This window comes from Mesoplodon mirus, assembly GCF_964341445.2.
Source record: "Mesoplodon mirus genome assembly, chromosome: 2".
NCBI lineage: Eukaryota > Metazoa > Chordata > Mammalia > Artiodactyla > Ziphiidae > Mesoplodon > Mesoplodon mirus.
Genome location: NC_138977.1, coordinates 89,288,004 through 89,313,320, shown reverse-complemented (window position 1 = coordinate 89,313,320; position 25,317 = coordinate 89,288,004). Strand labels below are relative to the sequence as shown.

General features: G+C 37.3%; 1 protein-coding gene across 4 annotated transcripts in view; it reads left to right on the top strand.

Moving 5' to 3' along the window:
* FRYL (FRY like transcription coactivator) overlaps positions 1-22,515 on the top strand; it is a 248,447-nt gene extending 225,932 nt beyond the window's left edge. For 2 of the 4 annotated variants that reach the window (XM_082638429.1, XM_082638427.1), the window contains 9 exons: positions 4,360-4,610; positions 7,149-7,356; positions 9,105-9,254; positions 9,936-10,034; positions 15,909-15,977; positions 18,729-18,746; positions 19,558-19,668; positions 20,676-20,866; positions 21,186-22,515. In XM_082638429.1, the coding sequence (XP_082494555.1) occupies positions 4,360-4,610; positions 7,149-7,356; positions 9,105-9,254; positions 9,936-10,034; positions 15,909-15,977; positions 18,729-18,746; positions 19,558-19,668; positions 20,676-20,866; positions 21,186-21,444 (1,356 nt within the window). In that variant the 3' untranslated portion in view covers positions 21,445-22,515. The remainder of the gene's footprint in view (positions 1-4,359; positions 4,611-7,148; positions 7,357-9,104; positions 9,255-9,935; positions 10,035-15,908; positions 15,978-18,728; positions 18,747-19,557; positions 19,669-20,675; positions 20,867-21,185) is intronic. The other 2 variants (XM_082638428.1, XM_082638430.1) reach the window with 1 other exon arrangement.
* Positions 22,516-25,317: the final 2,802 nt, after the last annotated feature.

Below are 25,317 nucleotides of genomic sequence, written 5' to 3'. Positions count from 1 at the left end.
AGACCTGCCACGTGGAGCTTGCAGTCTGTCATCCAGGAAGGTTAAAGTCCGATCAGTGTTTTAGTAAAGTCTCTGACCGAGCTGTGGAGGGAGGATCGGAGGGGGCTGAGATGAGGAGACAAACGAGGGGAATAACAGCAGGAGATCAGGGGTCCCGAAGCGACAGAGCGCGTGGGCAGGAAAGTGTCTACGGGGGGAGCTGACAGGGTTCAGAGCTGCGCTTGAAGTAGACTGTATTACTTTCAGTGTTGGAAGGCTTGTTACATGAGCATTAGCTACTAGTTAATCTAATCTACTGTGTCTGGTGTGCCTCATAGCATGTTACTGGTCAACAGACATTCTCATTAGAAACAATGGAAAACAGCAGGCTGGTACTAGAAATACCTTTTTAACAAAAGCAGTATGGTTAAATGGTCATGTGCTTTAATTTTGTGTAGTTAACAGACAGGGAAATCTTTTATTTTTGGTAATTAAAATAGCTGTAATCATAGTTAGTGAGTAAACTACCTCCTGTAAATCATTCATATTTATTGGAAGTGAATCGGAAATTCATATATATTTCCACACATACTGGAAATTGTGTTATTTCAGATGAGACATTCATTCATCCAACAATATCTAATGGGCCTACTTCTGAGGTACTATAAAGTTCCTGAGGATACTTTTTTTTTTAAATGAAGGAAAAACACTTTAATTTACTAGGTTTTTTTCCCTTTTACAGTAGTGCATTTCAGTATCACTGTAAACTTTGTGACACTGGCAGATGAGAATGAAGGAGATATTTTTGAATCATACTATTTCTTTTAGAAGTAATTCTATTGACATTAAAATTAATCACCAAAAGAATGGCTGTCCACAAGAGAATGATTCAAGTTTGTATCTGCTGGATACGATGGCCTAGTTTGTTTGTCCCTGGTGTGCCAAACAGTGTTAAATGACCCAAAATTGTGCCTTTAAAAAAAGTATGAGGGCTTCCCTGGTGGCGCAGTGGTTGAGAGTCCGCCTGCCGATGCAGGCGATGCGGGTTCGTGCCCCGGTCTGGGAAGATCCCACATGCCGCAAAGCGGCTGGGCCCATGAGCCATGGCCGCTGAGCCTGCGCGTCCAGAGCCTGTGCTCCACAATGGGAGAGGCCACAACAGTGAGAGGCCCGTGTACCGCAAAAAAAAAAAAAAAAAGTATGAAAGCACTAATATATTGAAATAAAACCAGAACTCTATTATATAGAGTTATATATGAGTTACATACGCTATGCATATTGCTATAAAGCAGTTTCTCAAGAAAAAGAATACAATTAATTGTAGTAGACGAAACATTTTATGAACTAAAGAAAAAATCCTAGAAATGTTTATTTGAATTTTTCCCCTTAAATTATGTTAATATCGGGAAGAAGAAACATAATAGGCTAAAGCATTCCACCTCAAGACAGAAAATTTAGAACCCAGTGTGTCCTTCCCTTCTCTATAATATATACAAATTACTCTAGAAGGATTTATGTCCTTGTGTTTATCAGAGAAACCTCCACAGAGAGATTTCTTCTAGTATCTATAATAGTTTAGATACCGATTCATGTGTGACAGAAATTATTCCTTATAGGAAATGAAACTTGGAATGGAAGTGTGTGCGTGTGTGTGTGTGTGAGAGAGAGAGACAGACAGACATTGTGTAATAAGGTAAAGTTCAAGAAGATTTGATTCTTACCATCTGTGTATAACAGTGGAATTCATTCCATTAACCAAAAAGCACTCTCTTCATGAATTCTAGGTGTTATTAGAAAATTTCAGCATATACTATATAATAATAATTTTAGGTAAAACATCTATTTTCAAATTATTATTCAAGAACAAATGACAACAAAATACAGGTGTACACTAATGAAAAGTGACGGCATTAAACTAAGAAGTTAGGTGGGTTATTTCAACATGATACGTAGAAGGAAAAATATCTTTCCAAATAACTAATGCTTACCCCTTTAATGGCCAGATCTTTAAGAAAAAAATTCAGATGGAAACCTTAAATAGAGTGTATTGAATATAGGCTATTGGAGCAATTAAGGAATGATTATACTATATTATTTATAAAGTACTATCCTGTGAAGACTCAAAGAGTTTGTGCTTCCCTGCATAGCTATCTCCAGACCAGTGTTCCCTTAATACACTTTGTGTTTTCCTGCCATGTTTCTGTGCCTTTGATATCTTCTAAGTCCTTTTCCCTGAGACACCGTCTATCTTAGCTTGGGCTGCTATAACAAAATACTGTCACCAGGGGTGCTTATCAACAATAAAATGTATTTCTCACAGTTCTCGAGGCCAGGAAGTCCAAGATCAAGGTGCCAGCCATTCATTGTCTGGTGAGGGCTCTCTTCCTGGGAGCTCTTCTTGCTGTGTTCTCACATGGTGGAAAAAGAACAAGCCAGCTCTCTGTCCTCTTCTTATAAGGGTCCTAATCCCATTCATGGGGATTCTACCCTCATGACCTAATCACCTCCCAAAGGCCCCTACCTCTAATACCATCCCATTGGGAGTTAGGGTTGCAACACATGAATTTTGAGGGGACAGAAACTTTTGGTCCATAGCACTATTGCTACCCCATCTTTGTCAAAACCCACCGTATGTTGTTTCCTCCAAAGAGACTAGTCTTCATTGCCTCAACCAGATGTGATCTTTCCCTTCTTTGAGTACCAGTAGCCCTCTGTATATCACTTATATTTACCTTACATGTACCATACTCTACTGTATATTATCGTCATTTGTACATTAGCCTAATCCCATTATTAGTTTGCACACTAATTGTAGTTATTAATTTATCCCAGAGCACCCAGCCCAGAAGCTGGTCAAAATCCTTCATTTTATACATGAATTTTACGGATGAGGTCTGAGGTCAGGAGCTCTGGATTTCACTTACTTTTCATAATTTGGAAGGAAAATTCTACTTTTATCCATGAAAAAGAGATAAGGAACTACTGTAGAACTGAGTAGTAACCTTAGGTCTAAGTACTGAAAGAAGTTCATCTTTTTTCCTAAAGCTGTGAGACTATTAGTGCTTACTTTCAAACTGATTGAACTAATGTCCATGCAAATTAAAACTGGTGCTGATACGACATGATATACACCCCGGAAATATTTTTCTTTTTCAATAGTGGTAGTTCATTTATTCAGCCAGTACCTGTTGAACTTTTACTCCACGCCAGGCACATGGCAACATTATTTCAGTAATGTTACAATGGATAGGAAGGAAATACCACTGTATACTTTATTTTTTTAATTTTTTATTTTTAATTAATTTATTTTTGGCTGCATTGGGTCTTTGTTGCTGCGCGCAGGCTTTCTCCAGTTGTGGCGAGCGGGGGCTACTCTTCGTTGCGGTGCGCGGGCTTCCCATTGCGCTGGCTTCTCGTTGCGGAGCATGGGCTCCAGGCGTGTGGGCTTCAGTAGTTGTGGCTCGCAGGCTCTAGAGCGCAGGCTCAGTAGTTGTGGCACACGGGCTTAGTTGCCCCGTGGCATGTGGGATCTTAGTTCCCCAACCAGGGCTCAAACCCATGTCCCCTGCATGTGCAGGCGGATTCTAAACCACTGTGCCACCAGGGAAGTCCGCACTGTATACTTTATAACACACATTTCCATTATCATTTCCCCCATTGACAAATGTTTATAGTTCATTTAATTCTCAAAAGTACAACAGTCTAAAATTTCCCAGGGTTCTCTGAACTCTAACTCAGTGATGAAGCAGCCTCAGAACTCAAACCTAAATGAGTTACTGTGGTCTTATGACCTGAAAGCAAATCTTACATCTCTGGTGTTCGGCTCACTTAAACCAATCAGGTGGCCCTCACTGTTTTCATTCAACAACCTCCTGATTGGTCAGGACCTGTTCTTGATTCACGGTAGCCCCACAGGACCAGTGGGTTAACCATTTTGAATTACCTCCCCTTCTTATATCCACGATTCACTGGATATAAGGTTCAAGCATAATGAAAGAAATGACATTTCAAATAAGAGAGAATTGATAGTAATAATACAAAGTTATACTTATGTAGAATTAGAATATGTATGAGAGAAGGTATTATATAAGGATATATTTCTAAGTAAACACCTAAATCCTAGTAGGAGAAAAAAGATCTCCATGATATTTCTAAGTGGCAATAGGTGATACATTTTAATTTCAAAATATTTTAAAGCTGGAAATATTTTTAAAAATCAATTTTATACGATCAGAGTCCAAAAACTCCAAAACTTAAACTGTGTAAATGAAGACTGCCTAGTAAAATAGATGTAGGTCGGTGGCAATAGTCATTTATTCTGTGTTGGTAAAATTCTCTTTTATGTTTTTCAAGGCCATAAAAAACATAATTGTTTTACAGGATACAAGCTCAGTATTAAAGGAGGAACAAGTTCTTACAGCCTTTGAAGATGAAGGGTCGTATATTATTCAAGAACAGCAGGATTCTCTCGTGTGTCAAGGGATTCTTGATTTAGAGGAAACTGACATGCCAGAGCCTTCGGCTCCAGAGAGCTACCCCGGGTCAGTCTGTGAAGAAGATGTCACCTTAGCTCTGAAAGAACTAGATGAACGATGTGAAGAAGAGGAAGCGGATTTCTCTGGGCTGTCTAGGTGAGAATACAGTATCACAGACACAATAATGAGGTGATATTTTCTCTCCTATCCCCTCCCAAATATGACCCTCTGTTCTAGTAAACAGACTTTCATTCCTGTGTATGTTTCCAAGGTAAAAAAAAATGAGTTACCTCATTTTTACGATGGGTTTATTTTCTATTATTGACATTCACTCAAAGAAAAACAAGTAGGCCATTCTCAGAACATAGTGAGTAGCATTCTGCATTTAGAAGTACACCAAATACCTATTTTGGCAAAATGCCAAATGGCTGAGTGTTAAAATCAATATTGGACCATGGCCAGAACCAAGTATCAAAATCATGGTATGAACTCTGTGATACCAGAACAAATCTGAAATAGGTTCCAAAAATTATTTTATAGTTTTATTATCAACAGTCATATTTTTAAAGTTTGACGTATATAATGGGCAAAAGTGACCATTTCTTACTACTGTCAGACGTTAGAGTGCTCCTTTTAAATGTTTATGCACCATAGCTTCAGAATTATCACAAAGTGATAGTTGAATTCTCTTGGGCTTCCCTGGTGGCGCAGTGGTTGAGAGTCCGCCTGCCGATGCAGGGGACACGGGTTCGTGCCCCAGTCTGGGAGGATCCCACGTGCCGCAGAGCGGCTGGGCCCGTGAGCCATGGCCGCTGAGCCTGTGCGTCCGGAGCCTGTGCTCCGCAACGGGAGAGGCCACAGCAGTGAGAGGCCCGCGTACCGCAAAAAAAAAAAAAAAAAAAAAATTATCACAAAGTGATAGTTGAATTCTCAAATAGGACTTTTTTTCGCTCATGGGCTGACAAAATTGAATCATCAATTATTACATAAAGTTCTTAAAAGAAAGTTTGGTGACTGTTATGTAACTTAAATACCAAACAATTCTATAATGATGAGACTTATGATATAATCTACATCTACTATTTTGCTTTTTAAATTAATTTTATAAATATTTGTGGCTCAAAATAATGTTCTTTATAAGCACATCTAATTTTATGCACTCTCAGTGTACTTATTTCCCTATTCAACAGTTGGAAGCTCCTTGATAACTATTTTTATATAAAAATTAATAATTAGTAATCAAGTCTATCAGAGCTTTACTCCTACAATGAAAGCTTTTCATATGCTCTGGCATATCAATACTTCAAGTAATAATTGAGTTTTAACATATATAGCACAGGAGATTTTTCACTCTCGGCATATCTGGAATGCCTATCTACACTTGAAAGTGCACATTCAGATGTTAACAGCACATCTTGGACACACCTTGTTCATATTACTGACTTGGATGTGACAGTAGCCTATGCAGTCACTCACTCATTGATCATAGTGACAAGTTAAGGGACACCAGAAATGATGCAGGGGTAGATACTCAGCTGTCTGCCTTTCTAAAAGGCTGCAGCCAAAGAGCTGACCTTTGGCCAAGCACTGAAGTTGAAATAGAATTAAACATCCTTACTAAATATAGGGGTATATGTACTCAAGCTTAGAGGATACATTTTGTTCAAATCAATCACCACATTGACATTTTAAAAATTAAACTTTTTGAGATATAATTTTTTACTTCAAATGTCTGCTTCATTTTGATCTCCCCCCCCCACCAGTCTTCTCAGATCCCTCTCTTCCATATGAATTGCTCCGTAATTTCTATAAAGCCTTGTGGAGCTGCCCTGTAATGTGAAATACGCGATATTAAGACCCAGAGTCACACATTTCCTTATAGGATGCCCAACCCAAATACATCTCCATCTTTTCCCATTGTCTCATTTTTGTATGTATTATCTGACTGTGGGGATTATAAATTTCTCAAAGAAAATGGCCAGGCCTTATATTTCTTTAAGTCAGATCTGTTACTGCCATAATACTGCTAGGCATATAGTATATGTCATGGCTTTAACACTGGGTTTGGTCGCATTTGAAGTCCTGGCTTCAAATTCTGGCTCTGTCATTTCCTACGCAGTAGCCTAGGCACATCATTTAACTTCGCTGAACTTTTTGTTTCCTCACTGGTAAAAAATCAAGATAATAATAGTACTTAATTGTCCTAGAGTTGCTGTGAAGATTGAATGAAAACAATCTGTATAAAGCACCTAATATATAGCCCTTGACATAAAAGTACATGACAAAAACTTTAAAAATATTATCATTGTCAATCTGGGCCTGTTCAAATAAAAAGAGCCTCCAAAATTGACCATTTAAAATGAAAGCATTCTAATCTGTATTATTCATAGAAGTTACAGAAATTATTCCATAGCCCTGGCCTATGCTAGGACTTGAGCTGTTGTAAGTTGGTCATGTGAAATTAGATTTCTAATTCCAAAGATGCTAAGAAAGAACAAGATGCTAGAAAGAACAGGATGAATAAGAAAATCTGTTTGTTTGTGCTTCCTCACAAAGTTTAGGTGGTTGCACATTTTCTAAATCAATGTGTATATACGAGTAAAAAATAACCTATGTTAGATGACAAACTATTTTAAGTAATTGAGTGTATTCTTTTGCGATAATATTTATGATGATGATATCTTGTGTTAACAGTCAAGATGAAGAAGAGCAAGATGGTTTTCCAGAAGCACAGACATCACCTCTGCCATCACCATTTCTTTCTGCCATCATAGCCGCTTTTCAGCCAGTAGCATGCGATGATGAAGAAGAAGCCTGGCGCTGTCATGTCAATCAGATGCTGTCTGACACTGATGGGTCCTGTGCAGTGTTTACTTTTCACGTGTTTTCTAGGCTGTTTCAGGTCAGTGAGGTTTAGGGTTTCTGAATTCATATTATAGTTACCTGATAAAGTTATGGGGTTTTGGCTAAAATCAGTACCTCAAATTTTAATATTCCTACTGATTCCCTTTAAAAATTTGTATTTTCCTGAGATAGTGATTTTCTTTTTTTGTTGTTGTTTTTTGTTTGTGGCACGCGGGCCTCTCACTGTTGTGGCCTCTCCCGTTGCGGAGCACAGGCTCCGGACGCGCAGGCTCAGCGGCCATGGCTCACGGGCCTAGCCGCTCCACGGCATGTGGGATCTTCCCGGACCGGGGCACGAACCCGCGTCCCCTGCATCGGCAGGCGGGCTCTCAACCTCTGCGCCTCCAGGGAGGCCCTGAGACAGTGATATTCAAAGTTACACGTCGACACTGTAGCACTGCTGGGACATTATACAATGACTAGTACTGATGTCGCCCCTAAGGCAATTAGAGTAAAACTTCAGAACAACACCTGATAAGTTTTCTGCGGTATGCTAGGCACTTTCAGGGACACTGAAGAAATATAAAGCATGGTTCCTGCCTTCAAGGAGCTTACGTCAGTATCATAAGACAACTTATCATAAAGTGTTAAATTCATTGGCACTTTCATCACTGTGTGGGGACCTTAAAAATTTTAGCCAGGGTTGCTTCCAGCCCTAAAAATAATATGAGCTCACATTTATTGAGCACTTAGTACATGCTAGGCGCTAGGCTAGATGTTCTACATTAAGTAATTCTTACAATAGACCTATGTAACGTAGATGTGTTTTTAGCATTCTGTAGCTAGGGAAACCAAGGCAGAGAGAAATGCCACCATTTAAGTCATTATTTTCCAAACTACCTGCCACCTTTCCTCCCTACCTCAGCAACTTTGCCCATCTTAGAAAACCCAGCTCGGTACATATTCTCTCTGAGGTTTTCCCAACCAACCACTCCAACCTTCGGTCTCTCCCTCCTGGAGGTTCTTTAGTGCTTATTAACTGGAGCATTTATTTATTTAATTCTGTAGTTTTCCATTGCTACTCGGTTTTCTATTTATATTCTTTTCATGCCAGAGATATAAATTTCTTGATGCCCAAGACTGTGGCTTATGCTTTTTTTTTTCCTAATTAATCATAGTGACAACTAATGGTGCTACACATATACATGTAGGTACACGGTAAGTGTTTGTATAGTAATTACACTGTTGATTACACTGATTCATTGAGTGCCCACTATGGGTCAGGCACTGTCTGATTGTTTTATGTGAATGAATATTCTTGAGTTTTGAGAAGATATTACCCTTGATGCATTTTGATGACTTAAAGTCAGAAGGCAGCTCATAGCCAAGGAGAGTACACTACCTTTACTGAAAGTTTCTTTCAGGTAGAACTTAACTTTAGAAGAGCTAATTCCTCACACATGTGAGGACTTTATTTCCAACAACGTATATAGCATGTATTCCTTCTGTCTTTCCTAATGAAAAAAACCTCAGGAATGGGGAGATGAATGGCCTGTACCAACAGTTTCTTTTTTCAGGAATACTGTTCTGTAAATACTGTTTTGATCATTTTTAGAAATGACCATGTTTCCTAAAGAAGTGCCTAAAAACAGGGACTTACAGATCAGTTTTAAGAGTTCTATATATCACTACAATAATAGTTTTAAAATAAAAGGTTGCTCTAATTATAAATTATGCTTTTTTACTTAACCATGAAAAAAGGCTTTCATATGAAATACTAACATTTTTCTTATGTTTTCTCCATAGTCAATTCAAAGAAAGTTTGGAGACATAACTAATGAGGCAGTCAGCTTTCTTGGTGAGAGTCTGCAACGCATTGGTACCAAATTTAAAAGTTCACTGGAAGTGATGGTGGTGTGTTCAGAATGCCCAACAGTCTTTGTGGATGCTGAGACAGTAAGTTTTAACGTGAGGGCTTATTATAAAAACTAAATTGAAATGGCATCATTCAGTAAATGGTCTTTTTTTTAAGGTAATTCAGAATTTTGAAGTCTAAAGGTTCATATTTTCAACTTGATTATAAATATCTAGCAAAATGTAATTCCCGTGTATTATATGCAGTGGCTTGTGACTACTTCTGATTCTGGCCTCTCCCTGCCCTCACCCTCCACAGAGTCCTAGATGGGGAAGCTAAAGAATCATGCTCTAGAGATGTGTACTTTTCCTGATTCCTGAGTAAAAGCGGGTAGGAGAGGGCTAGACCTCCCCCCATGAAGAACCCAGAACTCCCTGGTCTTCCCCACTTGTGTCCAAGCACGCCTGTAGATTATGTATTAAGGTTTTTAAAGAATTAAGGTGGAAAAAGCTTCAAGGGTGTTACCTTTAAGGTATATCCTGGACTGACATTGCCATTTTTGCCTGAGCCCATTTTTGAAGGCAGTTGAAGGCATGCTTATCCTTCTGTCGTCCCTGAAATTGCACTGCACTTCTCCTCTGTTTCAGTGAAAGGTCAGTCCTTAGTATGGGACAGCGTACAGTTAGGGAGGCCAGCTTAAGCTGGCCTGAAAACCAAAGATTTTGGTCTCAGGATTGTGATCAGAAATGGTGACCTGGATCAATGTGTTTCTGATTTGACAGCTGATGTCCTGTGATTTGCTAGAAACACTCAAGTTCAGTGTTTTGGAATTGCAAGAGCACCTGGATACATACAATGCCAAACGAGAGGCAGCGGAGCAGGTCAGTCTGTTTTGACCACGTAAAATAAAGTAGTTGCTTGTGACACTAGAAGCGCTAACCTGGCATAATAGCTCAGATGGAAAACAGAACCTATTAACACTTGCCTCAGGGTTTTACTGAGAATGTTGGGGCCTTGGAGCTCTCTGGCCAGTAAATTCCTATCTTTTGCTTTTAGAAATTGGCCCTCTAAGAGCCTAAGAGCACAATGGAAAATGAGCTTTATAAAACGCTTCTGTGTTGAGACTATAATAGCTGCTGTCAACATTGCAAGCTGGGGTATAAAAGCAGTATTTCCCTGAGAAAGGCACAGTGTTGTTGTCCAGAAAAATCTACAACCTGTGACAAAGTGGTGATCTTTTTCCTGTGATGTGTATGTGTACGTGGGCAAGCAAAGGGAGAAGTAAGCACACAGTATGTTATACTACCTGCAAAGAAATGTTTAACTCCAGTGTGGCACTGCAAGACACAGTCGTTCTGGGCTTTCCTGGTGGCGCAGTGGTTGAGAGTCCGCCTGCCGATTCAGGGGACACGGGTTCGTGCCCCGGTCCGGAAAGATCCCCCATGCCGCGGAGCGGCTGGGCCCGTGAGCCATGGCCCCTGAGCCTGCGCGTCCGGAGCCTGTGCTCTGCAACGGGAGAGGCCACAACAGTGAGAGGCCCGCATACCGCAAAAAAACCCAAAAAAACCCCCAAAAAAACCAGTCATTCTATTCCCTGAGAATAAATCCAGTATATTTTCAATTGGCAGGGGCAGAAAAACTTAAAGGAAAAAAAGTTTCTCCTTTTCACACAAACTGCATACAGTAGGCATTTTTTCCCCTAGAATGGGAGATGAGTGTTTCATTAATAAGTACTAAATATCTATCACATGTAAAGGCCTATGAAAAATGAAGTGTTAAACCTGGTTCTTATTCCCTAAATATTCTAGATAGGAATATAAAGCACAAATACTGTGCATGAATAATTAGTAACAAATGTTTAAATTATAGCTATAAATAAAAGTACTGGCAATGAAAGAGACTTCCCCAAATCATACAGGTCTAACAGAGAACGGATGCAAACCAAATCTATGATTTCCAAGGAGAGGTCACTTTTGGCTGATAGGAAAGCTTCACGGAATAGAGATGCAACCTTAGTCCTTGACAGACATTAATTTTATATTGGGGGATTATCTCAGGAAAAGAATATGGTATAAGAAAATACTTATTAAGGGGGTAGTGATCTTATATCTGGACTGAAATAGTAATGACAGATTGGAGAAGAGAGAGTTTTCAGTAGCAGGAAAGTATCGGGCAAGATCTGGTCATTTTACAAATAACGTTGCTGTGTAACTTCTTATACATGTCTTTTACATATATATGTTCACATACCTGTTGGATATCTATCTAGGAGTGGAATTGCTGGGTCACGGGGTATACATCTGTTCAACTTCAGTAGATTCTGCCAAGCAGTTTTCTAAGAGAGGTTACATCAATTTACAATCCTATCAGAAGTGTGTACAGGAGTTACCATGCCCTAATACCTTTGCCACCACTTGGTATTGCCAACTTTTAACATTTTGTCATTTTTGGTGGATGTGAGGTAGTATTTCATGATATTATTTTGCATCTGTCTGATGACTGTTTGAGCACCTTTTCTTCTTCATTTAGCTATTTTGTGAATTGTGCCTAAAGTATCTTGCCCAATTTTGTAAATGGGTTATTTGTGGTTTTCTTATTGATTTGTAGGAGTTCTTCATTCTAAACACAAGCCTTTTACTGGATGTATGAATTATAAATTTTTCCTCATCTGTGGCTAGCATTTCCACTATCTCAATAGCATTTTTTTGATCAACAGAAGTTTTTCATTTTACTTAGGTCCAAGTTAATCCATCTTTTCCATTATGGTTAGTGCTTTTGTGTCTTCAGAAATCTCTATCCTAGAAGGTTAATTGCTGTGATAATAGTCCCCATGAATCATGCTCCTCTGTGTCCACGCTTCTTTGCAATATGACTTTGCTGTTGTTCCTCCCATCAAGAGATGGAATCTATTTTCCCACCTCTTAAGTCTGGGATGGCCTTGTGACTTGCTCTGACCAATCAAATTAAGAAGTGATGCTGTGCAACCTCTGAGACTAGCACTTAAGAGGTCTTTTGCAGCTTCTACTTTTGCCATCATGCCTGTCAGAGTGTAAATTGGAACAAACTCTGGAAAACTATTTGACCTCCAGCCTCCAGGAGGATGAGAGGCCACGTGGAGGAGAGTGGAGGCATCCAGCTGACTGCCAGCATGCCAGGCACTTGAGGAAGGCCAGCTTGGAACTTTCAGCCCCAGTCAAGCCATCAGATGACTATAGACTCATGAGTGACCCTAGGCAAGACCAGAAGAAACTCCCAGCCAACACAAAGATTTATCTTGTTGTTTTAAGAAGCCATTAAGTTTTAGGGGTGGTTGGTTATACAGCAATAGATACCACTTACAACAGGAGAACATCAAATACCTACAAATTAAGTCTATTTAAAGATGTTCCAAACCTCCACACAGAAAATTTCAGTTATTACTGAGAGAAATTAAAGGCCTCCCGAATAAATGGAAGGCTATACCACGTTTATGAATCAAAAAACTCAACAGTGTAAAGTCATTTTTCCCCAAAATGATCTATAGATTGAATGCAATCTCATTCAAAATTTCAGACAATATATTAATGGAAATTGACAGGCTGATTATAGTCTTGAACACAGGTCAGGAAACTATAGCCCTCAGGTCATATCTGGCTCCCTGCCTGTTTTTGTAAATAAACTTTTTTGGAACATAGCCATCCCATTTGTTTACCTATTGTCTATGGCTATTTTGCACTGCGACACAGAATAGTTGCAACAGAAAATCTATGGTTTGCAACACCTAAAATATTTACTGTCTGCCCTTGACAGAAAACGTCTTCCAAATCTTGTCCAAAAAGAGCAACAAGGTCTAAACAACAGAGTGAGACCTACATCCAGTAAGACCTATTAAAAATCTCAAAAGAGTGTAGTGCTGGCATAAAAATAGACAAATAGACCAATAGAACATAACAGACCTACACGTATATAATCATATAATTTACAGCAAAGGCTCTATGGCAATGCAGTGGGAAAAGAATGTTTAATAAATTGTGCCGAATCCATTAAAATATTTGTATGGAGAGAAAAATGAATTTGATTCCTTCCTAAGCTACCATCTCACCCTTTCTTATCCCATCTATTCTGTTACTTTTTCCTTTCTTTCTTAACTTCTTTTCTATCAACCATTTTTCATTATTCAGTTTTTCCCCTCTAATAGTTTTTTAGTTATACATTCTTTTATTATTCCTTGAGTCTTCTAAGGATCACAGGTGAAAGCCTGGGGTATTTATCAGGACCCTGCTCTCTTGGCAGGAATTGAACAATTTTTATCTCATCTCCCCAGCACCACAAGACCAAAAAGTCTCTGCTTACCTTTTCATCCTCCCAGATGCTATTACTTGCTTTCTTAGCCTCTCCTCCTGCACATGACAAACATAGGAGCAAGTGCCCCAAGAGCAAACTGCACACAGATTGGTAGGCTCCCTTCTCTGCAGTTATCTTTTCTCCAGGATCTTGGCCCTCAGTACCTCACTACCTGTGACAGCCCTGTTTTCCCAGCCCAGTGAACTACAAGCCACTACTTTTTGTTCAGCTTCTGTGCCCATGGACATCAATGAGCAAGTCCCCTAGGGTAATGCTGGAATCAATGTACAGCTCCCTTCAGTACTTTTCTCTAACTCCCTAAATCCTCCTGGCTGGTGGTATTCAGCTTCCATAGTTGTTCTTGGAGGACTGGCCTTATACAAGCTACCCCAGTATATTCTGGGTATACTACTTCATACCTAGAAGCCACACCTCTCCAGTTAAATTTTAACCTTTATTTGGGCCTTGAGTAAAAAAAAATCCATCATGGGAAAAAAAAAAATCCATCATGACAGGAAGACTGTTACAAGTGAGTTGGAGAGTATTCTGTACACAAACTGTCTACTGTATCTTGTATACACTGACTGGGAAGGTGTGGACCTCTACTTTTGCAGGCCAGTGTGTAGCCTCGGGACAATAGGGTTGGGGCTTTTCTTGTAATAGAATAAAAATCAGAAATAATTACTTTGAATAGTGCCCCCCCAAATGCCATATCATAGGCATACAGTATAAAAAATTATATTTAGTAAGAACAAACCATTAAATAAGCAATTGAAATTATTTTTTTCAAATTTATCAGTATACTTGGACAAACTGGGCTGGACCTGTGATGATGATGAAGTGTATAGGCATTTTAACATTTTGAGTGAATAAAGATTAAGGTACAGATTCCATGATAGATGTCAGCTGAATTTTGCTCATATAAAGAAATCTGCTAGATAGCTTTTGACAATGACTGCCAGCAGCTGTATCTTACTAGGAAAGCCTAACATGTTTTTCTTCTGAGAAGCTGTCAAGTAAAGAGCCTAAGGGCCCGTGCAGGCTGAGGAACCAGGATAAAAGGGACATAAGGTCAAAGAGATTGTTTTGAAACAACCGAGACATCTAATTTTCATTCTTTGCATGTAGACCATTAACAGCTACAACTGAGAATTTCAAATGTCTACTACTGAAATATTTTCAAAGAGTAAACAATGTAGCTAGTAGTTTTTCTCAAAGTCCTAATGACTTCATATATATATATATATTAGTTTTATTATATTTAATCTATCACACAAAAAGAACTAGGAAGTCGAATGAACTGGTAATATTAATAATATCAAACCGTCAAAACCTACGATCTTAACTTGAAGGCTCTAAGCTTCCACTTTAGCTTGGAAATTCTGTGACTCCAGTGTTTTTTCCCCACTAAACCATAGTACTATTATTTTCTTTTTATCTGACCAAGGAAAAGGTACCTTAAATAAATATCCATCTTTAGGACTAGCCCCTGGAAAAGGAAAATCCACATTTGGCTTCTGTATTCAATATTCATTGGAGATAATGTTTGTCATTTATTGCTGTCCAAAAAGGAAGAAAAAACAAACAAAAACAAGATTTAAAATGTATTTTAGTTTCTGTTTCACTAATTAAAAGTGACACTATTCTTCTGCGAATTATACTTCCGATAAGCAAACGGACCTGGTTAATTCTTTCTAAGTTGCCTTTATTAAATTGACAGGAGGGCAAGCCCATCTTTCATTTCCCCATCTTACATTAGACAAAGGTCAGGTAGGTTGTGAAGATTTCCAATAAAATCTACAAAATGAATATTCTTTACTGAAATGGAGCGCCACAAGGCCCTGGAATAGAAGACACCTGATTGTGTTTCCATTAGTAAACCGTCCCCAGCGTGTGCATGTAGCCACATACACAGTATCCTCTGCTTGGGTTTGTTGCATACAAATGATTCAGCTCAAATGGAGATGAAAGTCTATGTCTACAACCAGTCCTAGAAATTCAAGTTCACTTTTTAAGACTGTTGTTGTTTTTTTTTAAATTAATTTATTTATTTTGTATTTTTGGCTGTTTTGGGTCTTTGTTGCTGCACACAGGCTTTTCTCTAGTTGCAGCCAGCAGGCTTCTCATTGCAGTGGCTTCTCTTGTTGCAGAGCACGGGGTCTAGGTGCGCGGGCTCAGTAGTTGTGGCTCGCGGGCTCTAGAGCACAGGCTCAGTAGTTGTGGTGCACGGGCTTAGTTGCTCTGTGGCATGTGGGATCTTCCCGGACCAGGGCTCGAACCCGTGTCCCCTGCATTGGCAGGCGGATTCTTAACCATTGCACCATCAGGGAGGTCCAAGATTGTTGTTTTATATGAGCAGGCCATTACACTACCTATTTCATTATACATTGTGCAGTTAGTCTATTAAAATTTACTGTTATTTATTTCTTCAGTGGTTAGACAATTGTAAGAGGACATTTGGTGCCAAAGAAGACATGTATAGGATAAACACAGATGCACAAGTAAGTTTCTTATTCTTAGTTTTGCTATATTTCTGTATCAGGTAAAATAATATGTATTCTCAAATGTCCTTGATATTCCTAGAAATAAAGAATATTGGTAACATTTTTCATTTTTGTTATCAGAACAATCTTTGTAAAAGTTAGGTTCAGTGGAATATTGGCTTAGTAATGAAAAATTCACTTTAATAAAAATGAACGGCCAGCTTATGACTGAAGCTTAATAACATTCCATAGATAAGCTCGATGAATATCTGGACAGTCCAAGTTGACTTTTAGTTGCATCTGCCTCTTTAAACATTTTTTCATTCTGCATTAGTCCTCTACAGATAAATAGTCTGGTCAGGATAACAAACCTGAGTAATGTTATATACATTCATACTAGCCCTTCCGAAGCTGAAATTCTGATTGGATAAATTATGGTTTTTGCTAGTATAAAATTCAGTGAAAATAATAGTAATATATTTGCTTAGAGAAAAGTGCACATATGTAACACATACATTAAATGAGGATAAAATTAAGACCTACAAATCATTCTAATAGAAGTATAACTTCATATGGGGAACATGTATTAATCAGTTAACACCCTTTGCATTTGACATGAGAATTCTAACCTTTTACAACATCAGATTGTTACAGATTTCTAGTCACTGTAAGTTATTGTACTATTGTAATAAAAATGTGAAGTTTTACAAAACTGAAATGTTGAGAAAATAACAGTATACTCTCAATAAATGTAAGCTATTTGCCAGGCACTGTGCTGAGCATTTCACATTCATTATCTCAGTCCTTACAGCTCTGTCTAGTAGATGTTGTAATTAGCCCCGTTACACAGATGAGGATACATAATAAGCAATTAATAAATATTTAAAAATAAATGAGAAAAAGTATATGCAAATTAAAATTGAGGCTCAGAGAAGCTAATTTATCTAATATCAGTAAGTAAATAGATTAAGATTCAAACCTTGGAAGGCTGACTCCAAATCCTGCTCTGTCATAAAGAAATTGTCAAATAATCTGTGTAAAGAAAGAAACGAGGCAAGATAAGGAATTAACCCCAGACTAGAATTAGATCCTTTGGTTCTAATTCTGTCTTTGCCACTATGGCTTAAGCAAGTAACAAACTGCTTTTCTCATATATAATTAGGTGGTTAGACTAAGTGATTTCTTATACCCCTTCTACCTTGAAGAAAATGAGTTCCATCTCCGGGAGTCTATGTCAATTAATATAGCTTGAGATTTTCTACTAAGTGAAAACTGAGAACTCGGTACATTGAAGACTTCCACTGATATCTTAGGTCTCCTTTCACATTCAGCTCCTTGAGAGCAGGGGTCCCTTTTTGAACATTATGTATTGTCTTTTGCTGTATACCAGTATAGTCTTTTGCATAATAAGCAATCAATAAATATTAAAAATAAATTAAGGCTGTATATGCAAATTTCAGTACACTGAAAAGCAATATTTTAAAATGTACAGTATTAACATATTTAGCGTGATTTCTAGTAATTCAGAGCTATGAAATTAATTATATTTGTGTTATTTCCTACAGTTGTGGTGATGGTAAACTTTATCAGTGATTTCTTTTCCATTACATCCCAAAGTAGATGCTCTGGATAATACGTGTGTAGAGTCAGTTTTTATTTATGCTAATGGAAGTGAAAAAAAAAATTTAAAAGCTTAAATTGTTGTTAGTTTCCATATAAAACTGTATGAAGTAAAACCTCAGAAATTTAGATATGCTAATATGTTTGACATTGGATTGTGCTCAGCTAATATTCACAGGATGACCATCTACATAATTTATGGTAAGCAGTACGGAGCTGAAGTTCACCTTTGCTTAGCAAATCCCTTCTAAATTGATAGGAATAAATGTTATATAAACAGTGCTTCAGAGGAAACTATTTAGAAAAGCAGATTTCAAAAAGGACTTTTAGAAGCAATATTTACATTATGGCGATTGCTGTTTTAATTAGAAGTCATTCTTCTCCATTAATGAGACTAGGTCTAAGTTGCTGTAGATATTTTAATGTAATAAGTTTTAAATATTCCATAAACTGGATGTTTCACTGTGTATTTTACGTTATCTCATTTGATTCAAACCTAGTTGGGTTGAATTTCTGAGGTTTACTAAATTACATTTGCAATACAATTTAAAACACACAACTGCTCTCAATATTTTACCTTCCGATTCAGCGCTAATTATGGCAACTTAGGACTTAGTTAGACAGCAAAGGGTAGGCAACCCAGAATGAGCCACGCCAGAGAGAATCTTCTCATAGGCAAATGCATATTACATAAAGTTATAAACCAATTCTTTTCTGAGAAGAGCAAATCATTTCATATTTTCTAATCAGAAGTTTTCCACTTTACTAATGGAAATTTATTACATTTGGCTTTTTTTTTTTTTTGGAAAGGCTATAAAAACCCAGATAGAAGACCACTTTCAGTAGCCAACTTTCCCAATGTCCCACTAGTTTTATTCTTTGTAGCTTTTGCACAAGAAATAAACTATAGCCTAAATGTAATTTAGCTGTTATTTGGCAAAGAGTGAAAAACACCCTGGATTGTTACAGTAAATGTCTAAAAAGTTTTATTCTGGAAATAGCATCATAAATTTTTCTTTTGGGTGTAATTTTAAATGTTCTTCAGTTTGCCTGGGACATCTGTGACCCTAGTTAAAATGATTTGTTACACTAATTCTTGGTCTTTTTCTTCCTTTGTATTTTTTGTGACCCGATCACCTTCTTGCTTAGCAAATGGAAATTCTAGCAGTAAGTGACCTGTCTTAATTTATAGACTACTTATCCATGTCAGACAAACTGGTTTTCATTTGCCATTTGTGACCTAGCAATGTTTTGTCATGGACTGCTTTAAGAGTAGTGTGTGCTTCAGTTTTGCATATCCCTAATCCATGAAATGTTTCAGTCCTACAAAGACAATGAGGTTTTATAATTAATCTGTACAACTAGTGGCTGCCTTTTTACACATCTCTAACATGTCTCCTTTTATATTTCTTAATTTAAAAATCCAAGTGCATTTGTTAATTTCATTGTCTTGTTTCAGTGAGATGACAAATTTGCTTTTTTTAAAAAAAGGAACTCATTTTAAAGACAAACTATTCTTACTTTTTAGGTGAGAGGTTATCCAGAGTTTTACTTTTTGCTTTATCAAGCACTTGTTGATAAATGCAGTGAGATGTACATCTCAGTGTGGCAAGAGTATATGCACTTGTAAATTCTTCTCCTTATGAAGTTAAAGTTTTAAGTTCTAGTGAATTCTTTTTAAAGCATTCTATCTATTGCCTGCTGAAAAATTCTGTTTGTCTAATGTGAAAATGTGCTTCACACTAAAAATGAATTATGTAACCAATAATCTTTAAATTTTTATTTTAATCCCAGACTTCAGAGCATCTTTCATCTGTCTTTCATCAACTTCATACCATATTAACTTGCTTACTGCAGAAAAATAAAGCTCAGAATAAATTTTAACAATTATTTACTTATAAATTCTTATTTGAAATATGTTGTCTAGTCAAATATGGAAAATAACACCTAAATTTAACACAGTGTTATTTATTTCTAGGAACTGGAGCTCTGCCGAAGGTTATACAAATTGCATTTTCAATTGCTGCTTCTGTTCCAAGCCTACTGTAAACTTATCAATCAAGTAAACACAATTAAAAATGAAGCAGAGGTAAATATTCAGTTGTACTAGGCATTAGTAACTGATTCTAGGAAATTAAAATACATACATACATATTTCCTTGCAGGAGCGATGAAGTGAGAAGTCGCTTATAGTGAATCTTTCCCCACCCCGCCCCAGTTAAGCATTATTGGTTTTTGAAATGATGTACTATTTCAGGACCTGTTAGTAAATCTGACAGCAGATTTCCAGCGATCTTAAAAGATCCGAGACCTTAAAGGTCGCAGTAGCAGCAACAGATCATCTGTAATCAAAAATGAAGTAAAGCATGTCAATTCAATAAAGACAAAATTGTATTATGAAACCCCCTAACATCTTGTCCACATAGTGTTTCTATAGTTCAAGTAATGCACACAAGAATAAACATGTCAAGAGCACTGAGAATGTTAGAAATCGTGTCATGAATAGATTCAAAAGTAGGGACTTTAGTCTTTTTCCCCCTTGTCAACCACTGGTACCAAAACTATCACCGAGGAAATCACTTCGCTTTCTAAAGTGGTTAAATTTATTTAAAAAAATAAACACGTACTGGTTTATATAAAATACCCTGGGTAAGTAACCCTTTAAAATATAAAGACTTCTCATTACTGTCAAAATTTTTTTTCATGATCATCCCATAATTCCAGGCCTACTGTTAGCAAAATAATAACATAAATGTATTTTTACTATCCAAGATGAAGTATATATCACATGTTAAAACCAATATAAACATTGGTTGCAACCAATTATTTTAACTTATTACAATGTAACAGTTATTACACTTAAGACAACCTGTTTTATCAAGAGTATTTAAAGGCTACTATTTGGCAGCTGAAATTATTTATTCCAACTGAATAGAGAACTTGAAATATTAACTGCCCATAAGGACTAAGTTTAACAGTTGAAAATAATATTTAAGAGAAAATACTACCACCATTCGATGTATCTTCACAGCCAAGTAAATGCTCTTGTTGTTACTGAACAAATTGATCCTTTTAAGGTATATTTATTTCTTTTAGGTCTTCAACATGTCAGAGGAACTTGCCCAGTTGGAAAGTATCCTCAAAGAAGCCGAGTCCGCCTCAGAAAATGAAGAAATTGACATTTCCAAAGCTGCACAAACTACTATAGAAACTGCCATTCATACTTTAATTGAAACTTTGAAAAATAAGGAATTTATATCAGCTGTAGCACAAGTCAAAGCTTTCAGGTAAATTGTGAAGAAATTTATAGGAGATGCCTTTATACCTAACTGGAAGTTTATAAAGATTGGGTTTGGTTTTCAGTTGGATGTTTCAGTGTTATGTCTTTGTGAAAGGAAAACATGACCTTATTTTGTACAGTTACCAATGAAATGACACCAATTTTAGATTGTTCATACTGTGATACTTTCACAGTAATGTTTGCTCAAATATTAAAACATCCTCAGTGATTCAAAAGGAAATTATTTTTATAGGTATTAACTTAAAAGTAGTTATCTTTAATAATTACTTTGAGTCTCAGGACTTAAAAATACTGTGTGTTTTCAGATCTCTCTGGCCCAACGATATCTTTGGCAGTTGTGAAGATGACCCTGTCCAGACACTGTTACACATCTATTTCCATCACCAGACCCTGGGCCAGACGGGAAGCTTTGCAGTCATAGGCTCTGACCTGGACATGTCAGAAGCCAACTACAAATTGATGGAACTTAATCTAGAAATAAGAGAGTCTCTACGCATGGTGCAGTCATACCAACTCCTAGCACAGGCCAAACCAATTGGAAATTTTGTGAGCACTGGATTCTGAGAAACTTCAGGCATTTAGGAAGAGACTAAACTGAAGGCGATTAAGAATATTAACAAGCACCTTCTATGGACCCTTGCAGTTCACTGTCAAACTTTACCAGGGTAAAAAAGTAAGAATCAGAGCTGAAGGGAAAAAAAACGAATCGTTTAACAGCTGCCAATACCTCCCACAATAACTGTGTGAAGAAAGAATTTTTTTAATTACCTATGTGAAAAGAAAAGGGCTAAAAGTGATGCATACAAATATATTACTTTCTGGAGAAAAGAATTCTAAGAATGTCTGCAATAATGGCCTCTAATACTGAGACATTGGAAAGCAGGTGAAATGAGGCTGAAATCGAGGCTGGTTCATTTTAGCTGAAGACCTGCAGAGATGCTTGGATTTCTAGTAGTCACAAGCATAATCAACAACTGATAGTTAATCATCTACATGAAGAACATCCAGTCGGATGGATATACACAGAAAGACTTCTTTGCAAAAACCATTGATTTTTTTTTTTTCCCCAACATGTGGGATAAGGGCGTGGGTGTTTTGTTTTTTGGTCTGTATAAGGAATTGTGTGTGTGTGCGAGCTGAGATGTGTGAATATGTGATAGTCATATTTTCAAGGTATGGATGTTTGGTGATAACGTCTCAGAGCATGCCTAAAAGAGCACTGCAAGATTATTTTTGAAAAAATTTTATTTTATTAGATCTAACTCTTCATAGTGTGTAAATGTTAGAACATTTTAATAATATTTTAAAACTGGGCTTTCCCAGTATTTCAAAAAGAAATAATATATCTGTTAACGTTATTGGAATGCTGCTCAGTTCTCTGATCAGTGCTTATGTTACGATTGTTGATAACTAACCAAAGTAGATGCCTGCAGAGACTTTAAAATGTAAAATAAAGATGTATGCTGCCCGTCAGCTCTTCTCATTAGAAAAGTTAACTTATTTTACTCCATAATTATTATAGAAACTGTATAGATTAAAACTAGTATTTTCTTGTACATTTGTGCAATGCACTGTTATACAAGAAGAGGTGTACAAAGCTAAAGAAAAAATTGTGGTCATTGATGGTAAAATATACGACTTGCAGGCCCTGAAGTCTGCAGAATTCAAGAAGAGAGATGCAAATGCATTTTTATATGTTTATTCAGGACTCACATGTTTCACCCTAAAGGAACCTGGGGCTATGGGGGAAGATGAAAGGAAGCCTGAAGACTGACTACCAAAACATGCAATATACTTATTCACTGTCCAAGCCTGTAGCATAACATGAACTGGATTCTCTGTCCTTTTTTTAAATAGCATTTTGTAAAAGAAATGAATGTAGTCCCACAATTCCTCTGATTTGAAAGGAACACCTTGTATTTTTTATATGCATCTCTTATCCACTGTGACTTTTCTTTTAAACTGGGCTCTGGGATTCCAGAGTTTAGAATGTAGAAATGAAATGCTTGGCTTTGCCTTTTCTTGGTGGTGCAGACCCCTGCCAGAAATGTAATTATGCTCAAGTGCATTAACTGAGGGCCCTGTGCACGCCGCTGGACTGCTGACTAGAGTTATGTTTCCTGTAAAATTCTGTAACTGGTCACAGCACATTCATAATCACTGTATTTTTTGACCCTGATAAAAACAATTATTTTGATGGTGTTCTGGTACTGTAAATGGTGTCCTTTAAATTATTTAATAACTTCTGGGTGCGGGGCAGGAAGAGAGGGGTGGGTGTCTGGAGACACACCACACTTTACAGCCTATCTTACCATCCCCTATTTTTCTCACCCTCCTTATATCCTTTTTGTTAAAATAAAAAGCATTGTAGCTGTTGGTTTGTGTTGTATTTTAAGAAAAGATGAATGATTAGAGTGTGTATAATTAAGGAACTTTTCAAATGTTGCCTTCATTATTCTTAAAAATATTTTTCCTTCAAAAGGGGAGAACAGATTCAGTTCAATTGACTAATTACCCAAACCAAACCTTCCAAACACTTGAAATTTCTTTCTCCTATTTATATATAACTAAGCCTATTAATAATGTAATAAAGATTAATGCACATGCAGAAAGCAAGATGCAGATATAAAGTCATTAGGATTGTCCTTTTGCAAATCAGATTTCCTTAAAACCTATAATTTTTTGCTCCTTGTCCTCTGGGTCCAAAGTTTGCATTTATTAACAAAATATATCAAATGCTTAATTTATTAAACACCTTATTTAGTTCCAATCAGAGCCCAGTCTTTGCTCATATAAACTTTTTCCTTTGCCCACTAAGTTTATCATTTTTAAACAGTAAGTCTGTAAAATCACACAATATAAGAGATCTGGGTACTTCCCTGGTGGTCCAGTGACTAAGACTCCACGCTCCCAATGCAGACGGCCTGGGTTTGATCCCTGGTCAGGGAACTAGATCCCACACGCGCAACTAAGAGTTCGCATGCCACAACTAAAAAGATCCCAAGTGCTGCAACTAAGACCTGGTGCAGCCAAATAAATAAAAAAAAATTTAAAAAACAAACAAAAGATATCTGGCAGTTTCTCCAAAGAAGAAAAATCCAAAGGATTTTTAACACAATTTAGAAAATATTTTCTACTTTTAGTGATATAAGATGGAGGGTGTGGTACAGCCCTCAATCTACCTTAAATTTAGGAAATCGTCAGACATTTTCTTGGAACAGACTCACCAAAGCCAGAGTGAGTGTACCTCCTTTTGGTCTATGAGAACTGCTCATCCACCAGCATAACCTACACTAGAGGAAATAAGAATCAATGTGATAATAATTGTACTTTATGGCATTCTTATTTTTAAATTTTCAAAGTAACCCACTGTCACTTTAGCAAATGTAAAAAATATGAACAAAACTAGAATCACTTCTCTTGACACCCAGAGAGAACAGTATTCTGGGATATTTCCTTCTAGCCTCTCAATCTCTCAAAGAAAAATCAATTTTATAAATTTCCAATTATACATACAGTTTGACAGTGCCTTATTGGTAGAATGTTATCACCATAACTCATGAATCATGAGTTTTTATACCACTTTGTTCAATGTCTGAATGGCCACTAACTCTAAGTAACACATATTTTGATCCTTGCTTTCCTCAGCTGTAAAACAGGGTTAGCTGCTCTATTAGGAAAATTAATGGCAAACAACATTAAGCTTAAAGAATGATTAATAGCCATTTTAATAACCATTGAATTTGTCCTAGGACTCATTGAAGGTATATTGCTATTGTTCCTCATTCATTCAGCAAATGCTTAAGAGTGAATATTATGTACCCCTTGCACGTCATGTGAGTCAGATCGGTTTCCTATCCCTGTACCTACCCTCAACCACCACATCAGGAGTTAGTAGTGTTAGTACAAAACACATCACCTTCACCCACACCTAGAGTTCTCATCCTTCATTTCTCTTTTGTCCCACCACCATTTGATCTTTGCAAGACTCCTTACAGGTTTAACAGGCATCCACCGTACTGCCAGAGTGATTACTTTTTTTAAAAGGTGAATCTGTCACCATGCCCCACCACAGCTTTAAAACCTTTCAGTGGATTCTTACTGATGACATGAAAACCAGTCATCCTGAGCAAGGTCCAAAGAGTCCTTCCAGCCTGGGCCTATCAGTTGCACCTGCCATCATCCCCATCCCTGCCCCTGTGGCCTCCTGGCTTTCTCTACCACTGGGCCTTTGCACACATTAGCTTAGTCTGGAAAAGTTTTCTTCCCCTCTTTGTCTAATTCAACTCATCCAAACTTCAGCTCAGCTGTAGTGTCATTTTTTAGGCAAGGCTTCCCTGACCTCCCCAAGTCAGATCCCTTTTTTTTCTCCTACCAGGCACCAAGTAGGTCTTACATAGTGCAGGGCAGAAGTTTTATGCAGGAATTAATGGCCAT